Source organism: Schistocerca nitens, chromosome 6 (assembly GCF_023898315.1).
Source record: "Schistocerca nitens isolate TAMUIC-IGC-003100 chromosome 6, iqSchNite1.1, whole genome shotgun sequence".
NCBI classification, from domain to species: domain Eukaryota; kingdom Metazoa; phylum Arthropoda; class Insecta; order Orthoptera; family Acrididae; genus Schistocerca; species Schistocerca nitens.
The window spans coordinates 470,528,234-470,548,519 of record NC_064619.1 but is presented as its reverse complement, the minus strand read 5'-3'; the positions used below and the strand labels follow the sequence as shown (position 1 = coordinate 470,548,519).

Sequence of the window (20,286 nt, the reverse complement as noted above, 5' to 3'; positions counted from 1 at the left end):
CGCCGACTTCATGCCATTCCTCACCGAAAGACATAGATACCTCTCCTCAGTGCAGCAGTCTTTGAAGAATAGGCTGCCATTCCCCAAGAAACTTTCCAGCACATGATTGAAGATAATTCCTGTGAGAGTGGCATCAAGGCTAAGAGTGGGCCAGCACCATATTCAATTCCACCGTTACCGATGGAGGGCACCAGGAACTTGTAAGTAATTTTCAGCCAGGTGTCCCGATACTTTTGATCACATAGTGTACTTCTAGATTTCCTACAGCTATCATTATCTGGATTGGATGGAGAGTTGCCTAAACTAAAAAAACGATGTCACAAGGCCAGAATCGTGCACCATGGTTTAAGGCTCATGATAGGGCACTCAGGTTGATGCCTTGGCTGGCCACGCGGTGTAGGTATGTATTCTGAGGCGCCATGTCACGGTTCGCACGGCTGCCCCCGCCGAAGGTTTGAGTCCTCCCTCGTGTGTGTGTGTGTGTGTGTGTGTGTGTGTGTGTGTCGTCCTTAGCGTAAGTTAGTTTAAGATAGATTAAGTAGTGTGTAAGCCCTCAGTACTTTGGTCCCATAGTCCTTACCACAAAAAATGTCTTGGCCATCAAATTCGGCTCATCTGAATCTGATGAAATGCAACTGGGATGCTATTGGGTATCGTCTCCGCGCCTAAAAACCAACCGCCCATAAATTATGGCCAGTGTTTGACCTGTGCATGGGCATGTGGTGCCACAAACCTCTGGAAACCTATCAAGTACTTGTCGAATCCACGGGGGGGGGGGGGGGGGGGGGGGGAAGAGAGAGAGAGAGAGAGAGAGAGAGAGAGAGAGAGAGAGAGAGAGAGAGAGAGAGAGAGAGAGCGCTAAAACTTGTGGTGGTTCCTTATTTTTGCAGGAAGAACAGATGAGCCACATCTCTTTAAAATCTGAAACTGTGGGTGAGAAGATACTTCTTTCTTTTTTTAACATGCTGTGACTCCTTACTGTGTTTTAAAGTGAGGGCTTATTGTCGTTTTTGTTATTAAGGAAGTAGAATAAATGCAAAAATGCATTCTTTGTTTAAAATATACTAGATTCATTATTCAAGCATAGTGTTCAAAAATTGTGTTGTTGCCTTCTGTAATAATTGTAATAGACTTAAACTTGCTAAATGGTATATAAATTTTTAGTCATGACAGTTACTTTGTTCCTGATACTGTACATGACCCAAACTGATCTTTTGTTGTTATTTTACAGAGTTGTGTTCATCGAAATGGATTCTATGAAGAAATATTGGATTTCATGCATACAAAATGGCAATATAAATAGCATTGTCAAAGACGTTAAAGTAAGTCCATGTCTTCATTTATGTTCTAAACTAGATCTTATAGAATCTAAGTAAAAAAAAAAACAGAAGCTTTGCATGTGAACTGAGAAAGATATGATCTATTTCTATTCAGAATAAATGACTATCCCCCAAAAAAAAAACGTTAAAAGCTGTGTGAAATGCTTAAGTTTTTTTTGAACAGCTAAGTTACTGGAAAAAGTAGGGACCGGGGGGGAAAAATGTGCACTGTAATGGGTGCACTCATTAAATTCTTCAAACTGCATATCCTAATGGCTGCAGTTGATCTACTTCACATGTGGTCACTCCACATTAAAAGTTATATCTTTTGCTGCATAAATACGTAATGAGAAATTGGTCCTGATTTATAAAATCAGAAGCATTGTTCAGGGGGCATAACTTGATGAGAACACCAGAGTAACCAGTGTAATGCAAAGAATACAGACAGTTAAGAAATATAAAGTCTCTATCAAAACTGGACACATTGTAGAATATGTGCATCCGCTTTTGCAGCCATAGCTGTGGTTTCCTGAAAAATTTGTCCCATCTGTTGTGCTACAAACCAAGACCATTCAGTCCTAAAAAATATGTAATTATTTAAAATTGTCCCCTGAATGTGTGTGTGTGTAATGAATCTGAAATGCCTGCACATATACTGTGTGTGGAATTTACTCTATAAAATAATAAGTTGTTGGAATTGTTTGTAAGGGAATTAGCTCAATTTGTTTAACAAGGGGAAGCTGCGGCATGTTTGTTGGATGTTTTAACCATATCTTTCGAACGTGAACAAAGTGCTGCTCGTGGTTATGCTGCTCCTTTTTTTTTCGGGGGGGGGGGGATAAACTGTTCTTGTACTGACAACTGACCAATTCCTTATTCGTCAAACTGAGATGAAATTGCAATGATATCCTCTGTTTTGATGTTTTTATTCTTCCTTGGCTATTCATATTTAACTTTTTTATTACTGTATGAAAGCAATACATAAAACTCAAATCAGAAGCAGAAAAATATGAAACTATGTTTAAGTCAGACAATTGTGTTTTCTGAGTAAGATGACAGTCTGTGCTGAGAAAATGACAGAAGACAGTTGAGTTAGCTGTAATGTTCTGTGCACCAGTCACGTAATTTGTCTATAGTACTGAATGAACAACTGCATTCCAGGCGCCAGTGGTTCTTGAGTATTTTTAACGAAGTGTTGGATACATGGATTATATACATTACAGCCCGTCTCCATGTACCTTTATCCTTACTGTTTTTATTATTTTTTATTACACAGAAATGTTTGCACTTGTACGTAGTGGTTTTTGTGTTTTGTTACATATATGGTAATGTAGTTCCATTTTTAAGGTACTCTGTTGTGTCTCACCTCTATGCAGCATATATTTTGAGACACTAAATGTGATGTAATGACTTGGCTGTTGTTTTTATGTTAAGGACTCAACCAGCATCATTGGGAGGACAGTTAGTAACAACTGCCAATTTGTTTTTTACTGTTTTTATGTTAATTCAGGATACAAAATTTTTTATATTACATCATTTCTTTTAATCATGTCTCTACCATGTAGATTTGGCTTTGTTTGTGACCATTGTGATTTACTGATTCCTATGTGAACAGCTGTATTTTAGTGTTTCCTATGGTTGCGTGTCTCAGCTACTGTGTTGTGGAAATACTATGACATCAAACACGATGTAATTACGAATCCTGTATTTTAATTCCTTAGACAAATGGAAATATGTGGTGTGGTTTACCTGTATTAACGTGCCACAGCAATGCCTCGGCGACATGGTTACCGTCGTCGCTGGCGGCGTAGTGTTCCTGTGTATCGTGCTTTGAAGGCGATAGACATTGATCTTTCTGGACAGTTTAATAAACAACAACTAATCGGAGGTCCAAACGTATTTCGTGGACTTCGCCTGAACTTTACATGTGATGTACAAGCCGTGTTTGGAGGTAGTACATGGCTTACACTTGCTGTAGTATGGGGCAATCATTGTGATTATGGTGGCCTTGAAGCCTTCCCAGATGCAAATATTCTTACATGGAAGACGTGGAGTATAGCAGAGACAACAGGACTCTTAGCAAAAGTTCCATATGGTACACTTGTTCCTAGTATGCCATTTGTGTTGAGTACTAGAAGGAAGAAGAAACTAAACGCCGATGAGTATCTGTTTATATGGGCTAAAGTTGGTAATGGAAATTGTAAAATAAAGATAAATGGAAATATGTGATGTGTGTTTTTTTTTTTTTTAAAAAAAAAGATTGCGTAAGAAACATGTACCAGGTAGTAAGCCTGTGCCCATAGTTCTTTGTAAGATAATAAGTACTTCATGCTTATGTTCTACAATTCCATGGATCACTGGTTATGTTCTCTTCCAATTGGGATGTATTTTTCCCTCTTGGTGTATATTTTTTAGGGTTTGTGGTGGGTCTTATACCAGCACTAGCGGGAAGTTGCGTCCCTGGCCGATATAACTGGGCAATATTTTGCCAACCCTAACACACCGCTGGATGAAAGTAGTAATACCTTTATCCTCCCTTCTCAGAGTAGTTGTTGGGTGGTCTGGATCCTTCCGTGCCACCTTCCTGTTGATCCAAATGTGGTGAAGATTCCTGGAATACTTCCGCAAGTTCTCTCCATTGCGATTCTAAGTAAATAGTCACACTTCTCAGAAACAGGGATATATTTTGCTCTACATTTTCACTATTTCTTTTAACAACACAACAAACAATTACTACGGTAATACCACTCTGTTGAGAGTACATTAAAAAACGTCTGTACATGTGTACTTCAGGACCTGAGAGCAAACAAAACACAGATAAAAAACTACTGATGTTTAAATGTTCATTATGCCCTTGTTGGTTTGTTGTTTACTTCATGGCTCTCGTATTCAGGCACTTGCTGTACCATGGCCCAAATGACTTCTAGACAACCAGTGGTTGCAATACCATTTTTACTGGTGCCCTTCTCATCTGCTCCACCACTGCTCCACATTCACTGCATAGAAGAAAGGAAAACACACAGTTTCCCTTTCCCACTACATTTATCCTTATTCAACTTACTCACGAGCATCTCTTGTTGATGGCTTCCCAATGGTGTGTTGGGATGTTTACAAATATCCTGAAACACTACATATCCTGCCACTCAAACAAGAGAACCTTGTGCTTAAGTCTCTAGTTACATACACATTCTTGTTAACAATTCTATTATTATTATCCTACTCTTACATCTTAATTCTGCCTTTACATAATCTCTCCAATGTAACTTTTTATAATTGTTAATGATCACTCATGACTATGTCCACTTAAATACTTAACTGCTATGTTCCTGTTTGGCAGATTCATTCATTTTCTTCATACTTATAATATTACTTTTCATATCTTATTACTTTCTTTAATACTATATCTACTTTTCTAGATCACCCGAAGTATCTGAGGAATGTGCATTGTAATACAAACATATTATTTGTCATTAATGTTCTTAAGTTCCTTTTAATTTGTGATCCTCTTGACCTCATAAGCAATAAACCATTTTAATTTTTTGATTTAAGATAATTTTATGATCTATCTGCTGGATACTTGTGAGAGTTTTATTCTGATACACTTAGATATCATAATATTATTTTTCTTTAAATAGGTAAAGCAATATTAACCTTCATTACATAGATGGCTTATCTTTCGTTATTATACTGGTTATAAACTTTCTGAGTTTCCATTGTATTGACATCTAAGTATTCTCGTTGTAGAGATCTTCTTTAATATCCCACCTTCCAAGAGTACGGACTTGTATTGCAAAGCCTTTGTGTACAATAATGTGGAGGTGTAAATTGTCTCCACCACTGCACTCAGATCCTTCTACCTCTCTACTATAAACCATTTGGAAAACCCTCTTGTTATTTATTACCAATTTTAAGAATAATGTATGGATTATCCTTTCAACAAAACTTATCCTCCCTTCCACCAAAGACCACTTCTGCGTCTTAGTACAGTAAAATATATCTATTTCATTCAGTGTGGTAGTGTCCTATATTAATTCTAATTCTGCTATGGGTACAGGTCAATCCCATTCTTGGTTCCCCCTGCCCGCACAGTATAGGTCAGCCTTTCTTAGGTCCACCTATCTACCTTCTATTCATCATTCCTAATTAGAGTGTACACACCACATTTCAGATATATTTATATCTTCCATTACTTTTTCTTCTACTTTCTCCCATATTACTTTGAGGTTCCCTTTTGATTTCCATGTCTGCACTCTATTTCAGGTGTAAGTCTTTTGCATACTACCTTCTCCATATTTTAACTCATCTATTGATAACACTACATGTTCTTAATTGCACTCAATTCTTTCTTTTGTTCCCTCTTTTCTGAAAACCCAAGCTCCAGCTAGATTACCAATTCAAAAACTTACTGTTTCTACTGCCGTCTTCTATTAATCCATTTTTTGTACCTGTACCCTATCTTCCTATTTGTCATTCTATTATTATAGTCACACCAAATACTATTTAGTACTTAGTTGCTTGTCCTCTCCCCCCTCCTAATTTATGACTTGACTAAATAAACACAAACACACACACACACACACACACACACACACACACACACACACACACACACAAAGTTAACTGTTGGATTATATTTCTTTAGTTTGTTGGCATTATATAAACATTTCTCCTGACCAGTATGTGGGTATATTAAATAGTATGCTTTCGGGTGTGGACAATCCACGATCTTAAATGGTCCTGCATATTTTGGAAAAATTTCTGCATTTCCTTTTTAAGATTTGAACATGATATTCTTCTTTTACCAACACAAGCTCGTTTATTTCAAATGTTTGGTTTATTGCTGACGTATTATAATTTTGTAATCTTTTATTAGTGGTTCCCCTATAAATTTTCTTCATAATATTTCTGCGGGAGACAATCCTGTAGACAAATGGGGTAGTTCATTCAAAACATTTGAAATTCTGGCACTAATTTTGCCCAAGTTGTATGTCTCGGTGAACAGTAAGTTTTGCAAATCATTATCTGTTAATAATCCTTTAGGTTTTCCTACCTCTACAAAATATTTGTGCATACAGTTTATAATTGTCTCTGTGTTTGCTTGTTTAATTGGATATAATGTAATATATTTAGACCAACACACTAATAGAATGTAGATATATCTGACACCTCCTTGACTTGATGGTAATGGTCCATAAAAATCCGAAGCTGTTAAATCATGTAAAGCTCTTGGTATTATAGAATACATTTTGTAATGTGTTACTTTATTATTTTCCTTCACCTTTTGACAGACTTGACATGTCCGTAGTAATGACATGTCCGTAGTAATCGAACAACTTTCTTACCTAGGTGTTTAAAATGGTAAAACTGTATCATATGTTTTATACACTTCCTTATTCCAAAATGCACATAACCTTTATGTATAAAGAAAGTTAAATCATTTTGTGCACTCAGCTACACATAATTTCCAATATGATGTGTTTGTATTCTCTCTCCAAAACCACACTTGATTGATCACTGTCCAAAGTTCGTCTTCTGTAGGCAGGAACTTGTTTTTCTCATACTTTAACATTTTAAGATTTAACTCTTCTTCGTCTTTCATTCCTTGCCTGATTTTACTAGCTAACACATGTACTTCATCTTTCGTATAGCTTATTTTCATAAAATTTATATTAAAAATCATTCCTGGTCCAGTAGTTCTTTGAGAATTACTCATTCCTAATGGCATCATGATAAAGCATCTGGTATGCAATTTAATGTTCCCTTGATGTATACTATTTGTATCTGAAACTGTTGTAAAAACAATACCCACCTCGTTAGCCTCCTATGTAATAAATGACTTTCCATTAAGTAAATCAATGCTTGGTGATCTGTATAAATGATATCTGAACCCCAAATCAGTGTTCCAAATTTCTTTAAGCTCCATACCACCGCAAGTAATTCTTTCTCCGTTGCTGTATAATTCAGCTCATTTTTGTCTAGGCTGCGACTAGTGAAAGCAATGGTTTTACATTCTCTCTCTTCTGGGTCCCATTTCCCTTGAAGTACTTCTGCTGCTATGCCATATTATGATGCATCTGTTGCGATGTCAAATGGTTCACGAAGACTGGTATGGTTTAAAATAGGAGCATTGACTAGGGCATCCTTTACTTCCTGGAATGCCTTTTCTGCATTTTCATCCCATATCCAATTCGCCTTTTGCTTTAATAGCGATAGTAGATATGGATTATTCATGGCTTGTCCTTGTATATACCGTCCATAAAATCCCACTAATCCTAAAAAGGAACGTAACTGTTTCACATTCTGTGTATGTGGACAGTCTTTAATCGCTCTGATGCGTTCTGGATCTGGCTTAATTCCTCTTATTCCTACGAGATGTCCCAAGAATTTTAGTTTCTCTCGCCCAAAATGTGATATAGTGAGCTTAATATTTATTCCCTTGGTATAGAATTTCCCAAGTGCTCTTGCAAGTAAATCACAATGTTCCTCCCAGGTTTCTGAAACAATCGGTATATCATCTACATAAATCAATAGCTCTTGTAACAACATCCTCCCTAATGCTTGTTCTAATGCTCTTATAAACACTGATACTGATATGTTTATCTCAAATGGTAAAACTTTAAAGTGGTATGACTTTTTCATATAAGAATGCAGTATAAGGTCTAGATTCTTTAGCTAATTTCACCTGACAGAACCCAGCCGTTAGGTCCATGGAACTAAGACAATTAGCTTTCGCAAAACGAGCAAGTAGTTAGTCTATGCATATGGGACGATCTCTCTCCAGTTCAATGTAACAATTTAAGGTTCTCGCATCTAGTACTAGGTGCACACCTCTTATTGCCTTTCTGACAATTAACAGTGGATTGTTATATATGCTTGTACTTCTTTCTATAACATTATTATCTAACATTTTACCCATTTCTTCCTGTACTTCCTGTTTTACTTTGATAGGTACAGGGTAAGGTCTACGAAAAAAAGGTTTCTTGCTTTTCATCGGAAAACTACACACATAATCTCCTATATACCCTGGTTTGTCTAAAAATACATCTGAGTATCTGCATAATATTTCATATAGCTCTTCCTTTTAAGTAAGGGTTAACAGTTTCCGATTCATAATTCTTTGCATACAAATCAGCTTTATTTGCAGTTTATTGTAAATTACTTACATCTGTCTCCGTTGAACTCATATTCGCTATTAACTGTAAATTATTACTCCCATTTAGTCCTTGACATCGATCTGTCTTAAACAATATCTCTCTATTATAGTTCTCGAGGTTGCTCTTGAAAGAACCACTCTGAAAGTCTATTACCACTGCATATTTCATTAACCAATCGACTCCTAGTAATACTTGCATATTTATTTTAGGGACTATTAATATGGTTTGTTCAAACACCAGATGATCTATTTCAAATGTAATCCTTGTGTTCCATTTCACTACATTGCTCTTAGTACCTGTAATACGTACAATATGTACTCCCATAACTGGCAACTTAGGAAATTCCTTTATTCTTCCACTTAATAGCCATTCATCCGAAATTATTGATACTTCGCTTCCTGAATCAATGTAAATTTCCACTCCTTTGTTTCCTATCCTTCAGATTACAATTGGTTTGCATTGCAATTTTTCTAAATTTTCCTCTTCCGCTAATAACCAATCGTTAATAGGTGATATTTTACTATGTGATCATTTTACTTATCTATGAGCTGAGTATTGTTCTGAGAGATCCTGGCTGGGCCGAGTATTGTTCTGTGAAATCCTGGGATTCTGGCACTTGACCCAGGATTGTTCTCGTTTTCCGTCACTATGACCGGATACCAGTTGGAACTTACTTCAACAATACGTTGATTTGCCCCTGTGTCATTATTTTGTTGCATATTTATTTGTTGGTTTTGAGGTGTAAACACCTGCGAGTTGATGTTATCAGTCTGAACCCCTCTAGGGTTATTGTGATTTAGACCATTATCCTTGCTGTGAACTGTTCCATTACTGCTTACTCCACAATAATTGGAGTCCTTTGTCCGTGGTAAGGAATTAGGAAAGGATTTGTTATCCATATTCCCCATATTTCGGTCATTCACTGAATAATTTTCATTTCTTTCAGTATTCAGTGTGTTTAAACCTTCAGTAAACATTAATATGTCATCATAGTTTCCCACCTTCTATACAATATTCCTTGCCAAACATGATATGGTAAATGTCTAATGAGTACTTTTACTAAGTGCATTTCATCTGTTGGATCAAATGCCATTCTCTGTACTTTTTATATGTGCCCCATGAATTATTGTATGGGGTAGGGTCTAATAATTTTAAGTTTTCCTGAGTACTTGAAGACTACTACTTCCTCTTAAAGCTTTCCTCAAAATCTTTCCAAGACACAAATTCTTCTGGATGAGCATTTACCCATTCCGCTGCGTCTCCCATTAAATATCCTAATGTGAAATCTATTTTCTTTAAATCATTCCAATTTTTAGGTAAAGATTTGGCAAACACTCATAAAAAATAAATTGGGCGTACATTACCGTCTGGTTTATACTTTAGAAATTGCATTGCTAAATTAAACCCATTATCTATAGATAAGCCCTCTATTACATCTTTAGTTACTCCTGTCATAGTTTCAGATTTATTATTTTCTAATTCCTTTTGATTATCGTCTATTGCATTCCATATTCTATAAAGTTCTTTTTTACTGTCAATTGTTCCTTTTCCAGAAGTGATTTTGTCATTAATTATTTCTGTTTTGTCTTTTACTTCTTTTTCTATGAACACCTAACCGTTTTTCCAAATGTTTTATAGCAGCAGATGTCCCTGTAACAGCGTTTTCCTCTATGGACATGATACACTTATTTGTGTCTGAAATACTAGCTCGTACCGCTTGAAATCGGGAAGTCACGTTATCTACATAGCCCATCCACTGTCGGGTTGTTAATGTATGTACACTTTCCTATAAATGATCTGTTAACACTTGTTTAGGTACTTTTTGCACCTCTATTGGCACTGATTCTTGTAATTCATTTACTCTAGAATTTATTTCCATTATTTTAATGTTTTGATCATTAATTTGTGCGTTAAAGTTAGGTTCTAAGTTAGCTTTAACCTCTTGTATTTTGTGGTTGAGTATGTCATCGATTGATTTGGTAACTTGTTCCTTAATGGACTCATCTAATTCTACTTGTTCCGCACTCCGTCCTTCTCTATCCTTCTCTGCATGTTCTCTAATTATACCTTCTAGTATCTATCTTAACTCCTTGTTTTGCATTGCCATCTTCCTTGTGATTGGCAGACACTACGCATTACCAATCGACAATATTAATATTGTACCCAATACTCACAGATATGTCTCTACTTCTTTAAATGTTTACGGCTCACACTTTTTTGGAACTGTGAACTGCTGCGGTTGTAGAACAGCAGAAGCCGGTGCTGAAGTTGAAGCCGATGTCCGCTCTTGTGCTGCGCACTGCCGCTGACTGGACAATACAACAGCCTGTACTTCCGCAACTGCTCGCCGCTCTGCGTTGATAACTCCTGCTGGATCATTTTCTGCCGTATGCGTTATCCCGTTGAAACAATTTTGTTAAGTTTTGAACTAATTCCGTGCACTCACTGCTTGTAATATGGATGTACTTTCTGCTGCCACTGTTGTTGTTGTTATTGTTGTTGTTCTTCTTCTCTCTCTCTTTTTTTTTCCAACAGTAAATTATAGTTTCCATTTGTTATGTGTTTACTAATCTTTCTCAGACAATTCGTTCAAAAGAAGCTCTGAATTATTTTTGATTTCTTGTTACGTGTATGATAAGACACTGTTGTTGATTGCTAGTTGCCAGGGGCAACTTCTCACTCTTTTATTCTTTGGAGTCGTAATTCCGACTCAAATCAATTTTCTGCACTTACTTACTGGTGCACTCTCCATTTGCGTTTTCCAGGGTCGCCACATGGGGTATATTTTTCTCTCTTCTACTGCTGATGTATATTTTGTAGGGTTAGTGGTGGGTCTTATACCAGCACTAGCGGGAAGTTGCGTCCCTGGCCGATATAACTGGGCAATATTTTGTCGACTCTAATACACCACCAGATGATAGTAGTATTACCTTTATCCTCTCTTCTCAGAGTAGTTGTTCAGTTGTCCGGATCCTTTCGTGCCACCTCCCTGTCGATCCAACTGCGGTGAAGATTTCTGGAGTGCTTCCACAAGTTCTCTCTACTATGCTACTAAATAAATAGCCACACTTCTTACAAACAGGTATATTTTGCCCACATTTTCACTACTTCTTTTAACAACACAACAAACAATTGCTACGGTAATACCACAGTTTCCCTTTCCCATTACATTTATCCTTATTCAACTTACTCATGAGCGTCTCTTGTCGATGGCTTCCCAATGGTGTGTTGAGATGTTTACAAATGTCCCGAAACTATATGCAATCCAGTTTGCATAAATTCTTACATGCTTGTATTGTTGTCATAAAGCTCTCATTTTTAGACTTCCATGTAGTATGTTTCATACTGTGTAGCTCTTACAGATATTTTAATTTTTTTTTTTTTTTTTTTAATTTTGTGATTATCTGTACATGTTATGACTGACATATGATGATAATTGTCTTTGATTGAATACATATATACACTCCTGGAAATGGAAAAAAGAACACATTGACACCGGTGTGTCAGACCCACCATACTTGCTCCGGACACTGCGAGAGGGCTGTACAAGCAATGATCACACGCACGGCACAGCGGACACACCAGGAACCGTGGTGTTGGCCGTCGAATGGCGCTAGCTGCGCAGCATTTGTGCACCGCCGCAGTCAGTGTCAGCCAGTTTGCCGTGGCATACGGAGCTCCATCGCAGTCTTTAACACTGGTAGCATGCCGCGACAGCGTGGACGTGAACCGTATGTGCAGTTGACGGACTTTGAGCGAGGGCGTATAGTGGGCATGCGGGAGGCCGGGTGGACGTACCGCCGAATTGCTCAACACGTGGGGCGTGAGGTCTCCACAGTACATCGATGTTGTCGCCAGTGGTCGGCGGAAGGTGCACGTGCCCGTCGACCTGGGACCGGACCGCAGCGACGCACGGATGCACGCCAAGACCGTAGGATCCTATGCAGTGCCGTAGGGGACCGCACCGCCACTTCCCAGCAAATTAGGGACACTGTTGCTCCTGGGGTATCGGCGAGGACCATTCGCAACAGTCTCCATGAAGCTGGGCTACGGTCCCGCACACCGTTAGGCCGTCTTCCGCTCACACCCCAACATCGTGCAGCCCGCCTCCAGTGGTGTCGCGACAGGCGTGAATGGAGGAACGAATGGAGGCGTGTCGTCTTCAGCGATGAGAGTCGCTTCTGCCTTGGTGCCAATGATGGTTGTATGCGTGTTTGGTGCCGTGCAGGTGAGCGCAACAATCAGGACTGCATACGACCAAGGCACACAGGGCCAACACCCGGCATCATGGTGTGGGGAGCGATCTCCTACACTGGCCGTACACCACTGGTGATTGTCAAGGGGACACTGAATAGTGCACGGTACATCCAAACCGTCATCGAACCCATCGTTCTACCATTCCTAGACTGGCAAGGGAACTTGCTGTTCCAACAGGACAATGCACGTCCGCATGTATCCCGTGCCACCCAACGTGCTCTAGAAGGTGTAAGTCAACTACCCTAGCCAGCAAGATCTCCGGATCTGTCCCCCATTGAGCATGTTTGGGACTGGATGAAGCGTCGTCTCACGCGGTCTGCACGTCCAGCACGAACGCTGGTCCAACTGAGGCGCCAGGTGGAAATGGCATGGCAAGCCGTTCCACATGACTACATCCAGCATCTCTACAATCGTCTCCATGGGAGAATAGCAGCCTGCATTGCTGCGAAAGGTGGATATACACTGTACTAGTGCCGACATTGTGCATGCTCTGTTGCCTGTGTCTATGTGCCTGTGGTTCTGTCAGTGTGATCATGTGATGTATCTGACCCCAGGAATGTGTCAATAAAGTTTCCCCTTCCCGGGACAATGAATTCACGGTGTTCTTATTTAAATTTCCAGGAGTGTATTTCGCAATGGTATTTAAATTTCTATCATTGTGAATAATGTATAGTACTTCGCTTTGCTATTTGATGCTGAGGGCTCCACCTTGGGCAGACTAGTGCCCCATATCGGCAGATTTTGCGATTGATTGCTTTTAGCAGGGCAGCTAAAACAGCTTTGGTCTAACCTGCCACTGCCCATGCTGAAACAAAGTTTATTGTGCGCTATAGTGCAAAGAGTCCCTTTACCAGTTCTTCGTTAGACACAATTTCTTCATGTCTAGTTGTCCCGAAAATTCTGTGTCTGTTGCTCTCCAATGCATTGCTTTCGAAGATTAGGTGTGATGCAGTTTTTTCACTCTTATCACAGATCCTACATTTAGGGGCTTATTCTGTTATACCCATTACATGTAGGTGTTTTTTAAATTCCCATTTCTGGTCATTAGTCCAACCATGAGTTCAATCTCTTTCCTGTTCAAGCCCAGGATTACAGAGCTTCTTCCAAAACACGGCTTTGGCATCATTGCCTTACCGTGGTTTTGTTTATACATCTTGGTCCAGTATTCTACGTGCTGTCTTCTGAGCCAGTTCCATAGTTCTAGTCTGATCATAGCCTTTGTGATTGTCAGGACAGGTTCCAGTCCAATGAATGGAGTCTTTGCCCCCATCCTGGCCAATATGGTGGCTTGTTCATTGCCACCGATCCCTGAGTGGCCAGCGACCCACTCTAGGTGTACCCTATTGTTTCCCCTTAGCTTCACCGGAACCCTGTGACATTCTGCAACAATCTTAGATCTTGTTCAGGAGCTGCCAACGATTTCAGGATCGCCTAGCTGTCTGTGTAGTGTAGATGCTACGGTTCTAGTAGCACCTACACACATTCTCCTCCACACACGCCATGATTGCAGTGATTTCAGCTTGGAATACTGAGGCCAATTTTCAAAGAAAGATGATGCCCTCCAGTCTTGGCTGAAACCCTTACACCCCGGCCCAAGCGCCTTGGTCTGATTTTGACCCATCAGTGAACCAGACAATGTCCCCTGTACTGTGTCGAATTGTTTTTTTCCCACTGCTCCCTGCTTCCAGTTGTTATACTGTAAGGGTTGTTGAAGCAGTTGGGAGTTGTTATATAGTTGGCTACCTTTTCCCAAACCATTCCTATACTTACCTCACTCACTATTGTAATGCGTGATTCTGGATATCCCAATGAGATCCAGTTTTTACCAGTTTTGAGTCCATATGCACCAGCTGCTGCCTCCATCTTGATCCAAAGGTGTAATGGAGGTATGTCCATTGGACTACCTTCTTCCACCACACTGCGGCCCCATAGGAGGTCCTAGGTCTAACCACCATGGTTTATATCCAGTGCATACCTCTGGGGCAACCCCAGTTTTTGCCACAAGCTCTTCTGGTAATCACTAGAATACCTTTCATCTTGGAGGAGATGCTCTTAATGTGAGAGGTCCATGTTAGTTTCTCATCTAAGGTTACCCCTAGATCTTTCAGTATTCCCTTCACAGGTAGAGTTTCATCGAAAAGCTTTAAATTCCAATGAGTGTTGGATATGCTTCTTTGTGAATGGTACCACAACAATCTTCTTAGGATTAACCCTTAGACCCTGTTTCCTGCACCAATTTTACAGTGTCCAGCACACCTTGTGCCATATTTCTGACTGTTCCAGTAAATTTGCCAAGTATTACATTGTGTGGACTTTAGTTCCTCAACGAGTTAGTTCACCACTACATTCCACAATAAAGGGGACAAAACTCCTTCTTGTGGACAATCTCAAGTGGTGTTAATTACCATCTTTTCTTTCATCTTGGTGGCCTCTACCTTCCTTCCGCTAAGCATGGCCCTAGTCCACCTACATACAGTGCTCCCTAGGTCATGTACCTCTGCTGCCCTAACCATGGAATCGAAGGTTGTATCACTAAACTCCCCCTCAATGTCCAGGAGGATGCAGAGAGCTATTTCCTGAAACTGGAGTCCATTCTCCACCTTCCCAATGAGTTGGTAGAGAGCTGTCCCACATGATTTACCTGGTTGATATGTAAAGGTGCCCTAGTTAGACTCCTCTTCCCAACATGTTCATTAACTAGTTTTTCCAATGTTTTAAGAATGGAGGAGGACAGACTGATTCGTCTCATATCCTCGGCCTTTTGGTATTATAAAGTCTCCCTGGCTTTGGAATAAAGACAATGTTCACTGCCCTCCAGGCATTGGCAATGATTCCTGCTGCTAGGCTAACCCTGAATAACCTGCATAGGACTCTTATAAGATTCTCTCCTGCTTGTTGCAGGAGAGCTGGAAAGATTCCTTCTGGGCCAGGTGACTTGAATGGTTGGAATGTTCCCACTGCCAATTGGATTTTACTGAAGTCGACACTTTCCTTAGCTGATTCCCACTCCACTCTTTGAATGTCTGAGGACCATTGTCTCTCAGTGATCGCATTCTGGTCTATGTTATTCGCCATAGAATATTGAGGGAAGTGAGTTTTAAGGAGCAGTTCCAGCATCTCATGTGCTGTCTTTGTATATTCCCCATCCTCCTTCCTCAACATACATCCTGTGTTGGTACTCTAGTGAGGATTTTGTGAAGTCTGGCTTGAGCAGCTGTGCCCTCCATTTCCTCACAGAATACCTTCCAGGATGCCTCCTTTGCTTCTCTAATTACAAGGTTGTAGTTGATAAGGGCCTCATGATATTTTGCCCATTCTCCTTTACGTCTCGCAAAGTTAAACAGTCTTTGTACTTGTCTTCTTTACGTTTCCAAGCTGCTGTTACACCAAGCACACTCCTATTTGTGCACTTCTTGGTGATTGAGCAGTTGTCCTGGTATGAGGTCACTATGGCAGAGGTTACAGCCTCTGCTACTTCCTCAAACTCTACTGGATTCCTTTTCAAGGTTTTAATTTCCGATAAGCTTAAGTAAAGATCCCTCATATGTCTCCCAGTCTGTTTTCCTGGGATTCCTATAGGCTGTGGTCTGTCTGATTCTCATTTCAACCTTGAATTTAATATACATGTTGTCCGATGAAGATGGCTCTAACGCCACATGCCATTGTTTGACATAGCTGCCCATCATCATGGAAGCAAAGGTATTGTCAGTTACTTCTACCCTTCTGCTGTTCCTGAATGTAGGTTCGACACCCCTATTTGGGACCTCCAAGTTGTTAGACAAGAGAAATTCAAGAAGGTACTAACATCTACAGTTGGTGTCCTTGGAGTCCCACACTAGGTTGTGGACATTGACATCACATCCAACCAACAGCTGGTTGCCTTGCCGATGGGAAGCCTCCGTTAGTCTCCTCACCACCAGAGGAGGAGAACTGTCTTCGTAGGGAAGGTATGCTGAGGTCAAAACAATTTCCCTTGTGTGATACCTTCCTCACGTTGCTGGATCCTGATGGTCACCAGGTCCCTGGAATAGAAATCCATCATTGGCATGAAATAAATTCCATTTCTCACATAAATGCATGTTCTGGAGTTTCTTAGATTTATAGCATAAATCAGCTTACCTCCAGTGCTATCAAGGCCAGATACGCCCCCTTTATATAAGTAGGGTTTTTGTATCAGGGCCACGTCCACTTCCTGTCTCCCCAGGCGACGGCTCAGGGCAGCAGTGGCCCCTTCATTGTGCTGCAGATTAAACTGCACCACCTCAAGTCTAAATCTTGTTGCCATCATTGCTTTCGAGGTCTTTGATTACCCTGACGGCAACCTGTGAGAACCCTGAAAACAATTTCAGGTCTTGCTCTAGCATCGCATTCAGTGACTTCTCTCCGACCTCCACCTCCATGGTTCGTCCTTCCGGTACAGCGTTCTGGTTGATTACTCTCCAATCTTCTGTCGAGACTTTTGGGTTTTGAACTCCTATTTTCTCAAACAGACTCTTTGGAGAGACATCCTTAAGGATCTTTGGTACCCATGTCCAATTATTGCAGTTTTGCTTTTCTTCATTTTCAGTAATAAAACTTTCCTGTACTCTTAATAAAATCTTCTGGCATTAATAGCTTTAAATAAATTCTACAAAATTTAACTTGGAATGAACTTTTATTACATAAGTGAGTACAAATTTTTGGTTTGAGCAGTAGCTAAGCTGATTCTAAACATATACAACATCTAGTTGTTTGTTTATATTGTTGTTGTATTGTCTTTGAAGTAAATCATAATGTAATACTCTGATGTCCTCAACGGCATTCCGTGTTGCATTGGTAGCTGCAAGCAGCACCTGCTGCGACATTGGGATTTCTGCTATAAAACTCCATCCCCCACATGCCCCCCCCCCCCCCCCCCCCTCCCAAGTTGTATCTCAGACAAGATAATAAAATACAAAACAAATATTGGACCCCCTATGGGATGTTATCACCATATAAATAACTTTTTGGATTCCTTTTGTCCCATTTAATTTTTATTAAAATTATAACAAAACTAGTTGTGCACACACTTGCTCATATATAGATGATGAACTTACTGAAAATTTCACACCTGTAATGCTTACAAGAAAATTCTCAAATTAAATTCACCCATATTCTGTACTCTGACGTCTGAAAGTGACCTGAGAGGAAGAGAAAACGTTGCTAATACAAGGAAAGTAGTAAGACATCTTGACATTTGAAGCACATATGTTTTGTATGCAATCGGATTTGGCAGTCTGTGTATTGATTTGCGAGTGTTCATCAAACGATGTGCCCTGTGCGCTGGCAGCTTCCCCTATGTAGTGCACTCCTGACTTATCAACAATAATCCTGTAATTTCACCCCATTATCCTGGAGAATGAATTGACCAATTGTTTGGTTAGGGAAGTGATTGCATGATCAACATTCAGTTTGATGATCCCAGATGTGAATAAGACCTCAGCTCACTTGGAGATGGAACGAGATCTGGTGTACTCTTTGATAAACTTCAAAAATATGGTATTATAAGATAGATTAAAAAATCTATTCACCAAACAGTAGCAGCAGCAGGATAAAACATATGTAATAGTTAAGGAAATGTGCCAGCTTTTTAAGAGCCAGTGGCTCCTCCTCCTGGCAGAATGGTTGGAGGGGAAGGAAGAGGAATGAAGGCGAGGCTTAGGAAATAGGGAGAATTGCAGAAAAGTCACCCAGAACATAACCAGTCCTTTTCCTTCATGCCTTTTTCCCCTTCAGTGCTTCAGCCAGGAGGAGGAACCACTGGCGCATTTCCTTAACTTTTATGTGTGTTTTCTCCTGCCGCCACTCAGTGAGTAGATTCTTTATCTAGCCAATTATATTCTATTTTCCAAGATAATTATTTTCTTTGGTGTGTTATTTTTAATGATCTTTGCAATATCTAAGACCCGATGGCAGTGTGGCACTCCTCGTTCATTCCTCCTGGAAGGAATAGACTGTCCTATATAACCTCTGCAGCAGTCATACCAGAGTAACCCATAGTTTTATCTTACATCACAAGCAACCCCCATATTGTGCTTTCAGAGCCTTACAGCCTCCTGCTTGCTCTCCATGTGAACCATGATCTTCCGGATTCTTTGTCTCTAATGTTGGTGTTCAATTTATGAAGAGTTGAACTGGTTCTAGTTTCCACTGACAGAGTGGCTTTTTTCTTGAATATAATGTTTTAGACTGCTTTTTGGACAGGGTCGAAATCGTTGGGAAGTTGCTTGCCACATGCTGGGCCTTTGACCCTACCACATCAGCCAGCTGTCTTGTTACCCTTCATTTACTTGGTTTTAACTGCTTTTCTGTAACACTCTATTTTACTTTTTGTGGTAGAACTGTGATAAAGACAAAACCTTAAGGATCCTTTATCCTTGATTCTAGCTGGTGACAAGAGAACAGTTCAAACGGTCTATGCTTCCTCCAAAAGAGTATTTTCTATTCCCATCCTTAACACTTCGACTACAATGGATTGGCACTGGGTGCTGCCACATGCTGAACCCTGAAGAACATTAGAATGCTGCATCACCTACCCACTGAATTGATTATTTCTCTCGCCTTATTTTACTATTGTCAATTTTACTAATGTTCATTATCTGCCACATGCTGAACCCTGAAGAACATTAGAATGCTGCATCACCTACCCACTGAATTGATTATTTCTCTCGCCTTATTTTACTATTGTCAATTTTACTAATGTTCATTATATTTTGAGCCTTCTAACTTTTACTATTAAGAGTGTTTCTGTTAGAAGACCTAATTAATTGTTACTTTCTTAACAACATATTATGTTGTCCTTAGACATAGACAATGAGAAAATACTGAACTTAATACTATCTTCAATTAGATAAAGATAAGAGCAACGAACAAAACAATATATTGTCAGAGGAAGCGAAAATGATGATTATATTTGGTAAGCATTTTTTATTTTTGCATACTATTTGTGTTTTAGGATTTTCTTATGCGAGATGATGCTGGGTGTGCAGCAGAAAAACTCTTGGCTGAACTAGCTTCAAACATCTCCAAAAAACATTCGGAATATGCAGGAAATCCCACAGATATTCATACATTTGCTTCAGTTTGCTGTCAAGCAATTTCATGTGGAAATGTAGCCAATGAACTGAGCTATTTGCGGTGTATATATCACATAGTAAAACACTTGATAGGTCAGGTGAGTTCATGTCTTTTCTGTGTGCTACAAAAGCACATCTGGTTGGTATGGTTTTTTTTTTTTTTTTTTTTTTTTTTTTTTTTTTTTTTTTTAGAATTATAATTGTTTTTTCATCTTAGGCACGTTTGTTAGATGTGTGTTTAGTTTGCCTAAAGTGATAACTAGAAATAATTAATTTTATTTCAATTACAGTACTTCCTATTTTTTGGTTATTATGTGTTCAAAATCAACTGTTTTGTTTTACTTGAAAATTAGTTACAAATCGGATACTCCACATACTTCAGCAAAACCTACTGTTGTGCTTCACAATAGGTGTTATGTCAAGCACTGAAAGTTTCACGTTTTTCAAAAGCAGGGTTTCTTA

The 20,286-nt window shown here is 39.5% G+C and overlaps 1 protein-coding gene across 1 annotated transcript in view; it reads left to right on the top strand.

The window, feature by feature from the left end:
• LOC126262833 (uncharacterized) overlaps window positions 1-20,286 on the top strand; it is a 267,488-nt gene that overhangs the window by 18,182 nt on the left and 229,020 nt on the right. Inside the window, exons 2-3 of the mRNA XM_049959686.1 lie at window positions 1,232-1,322; window positions 19,704-19,922. Coding sequence (XP_049815643.1) covers window positions 1,248-1,322; window positions 19,704-19,922 — 294 coding nt within the window. The 5' untranslated portion in view covers window positions 1,232-1,247. The remainder of the gene's footprint in view (window positions 1-1,231; window positions 1,323-19,703; window positions 19,923-20,286) is intronic.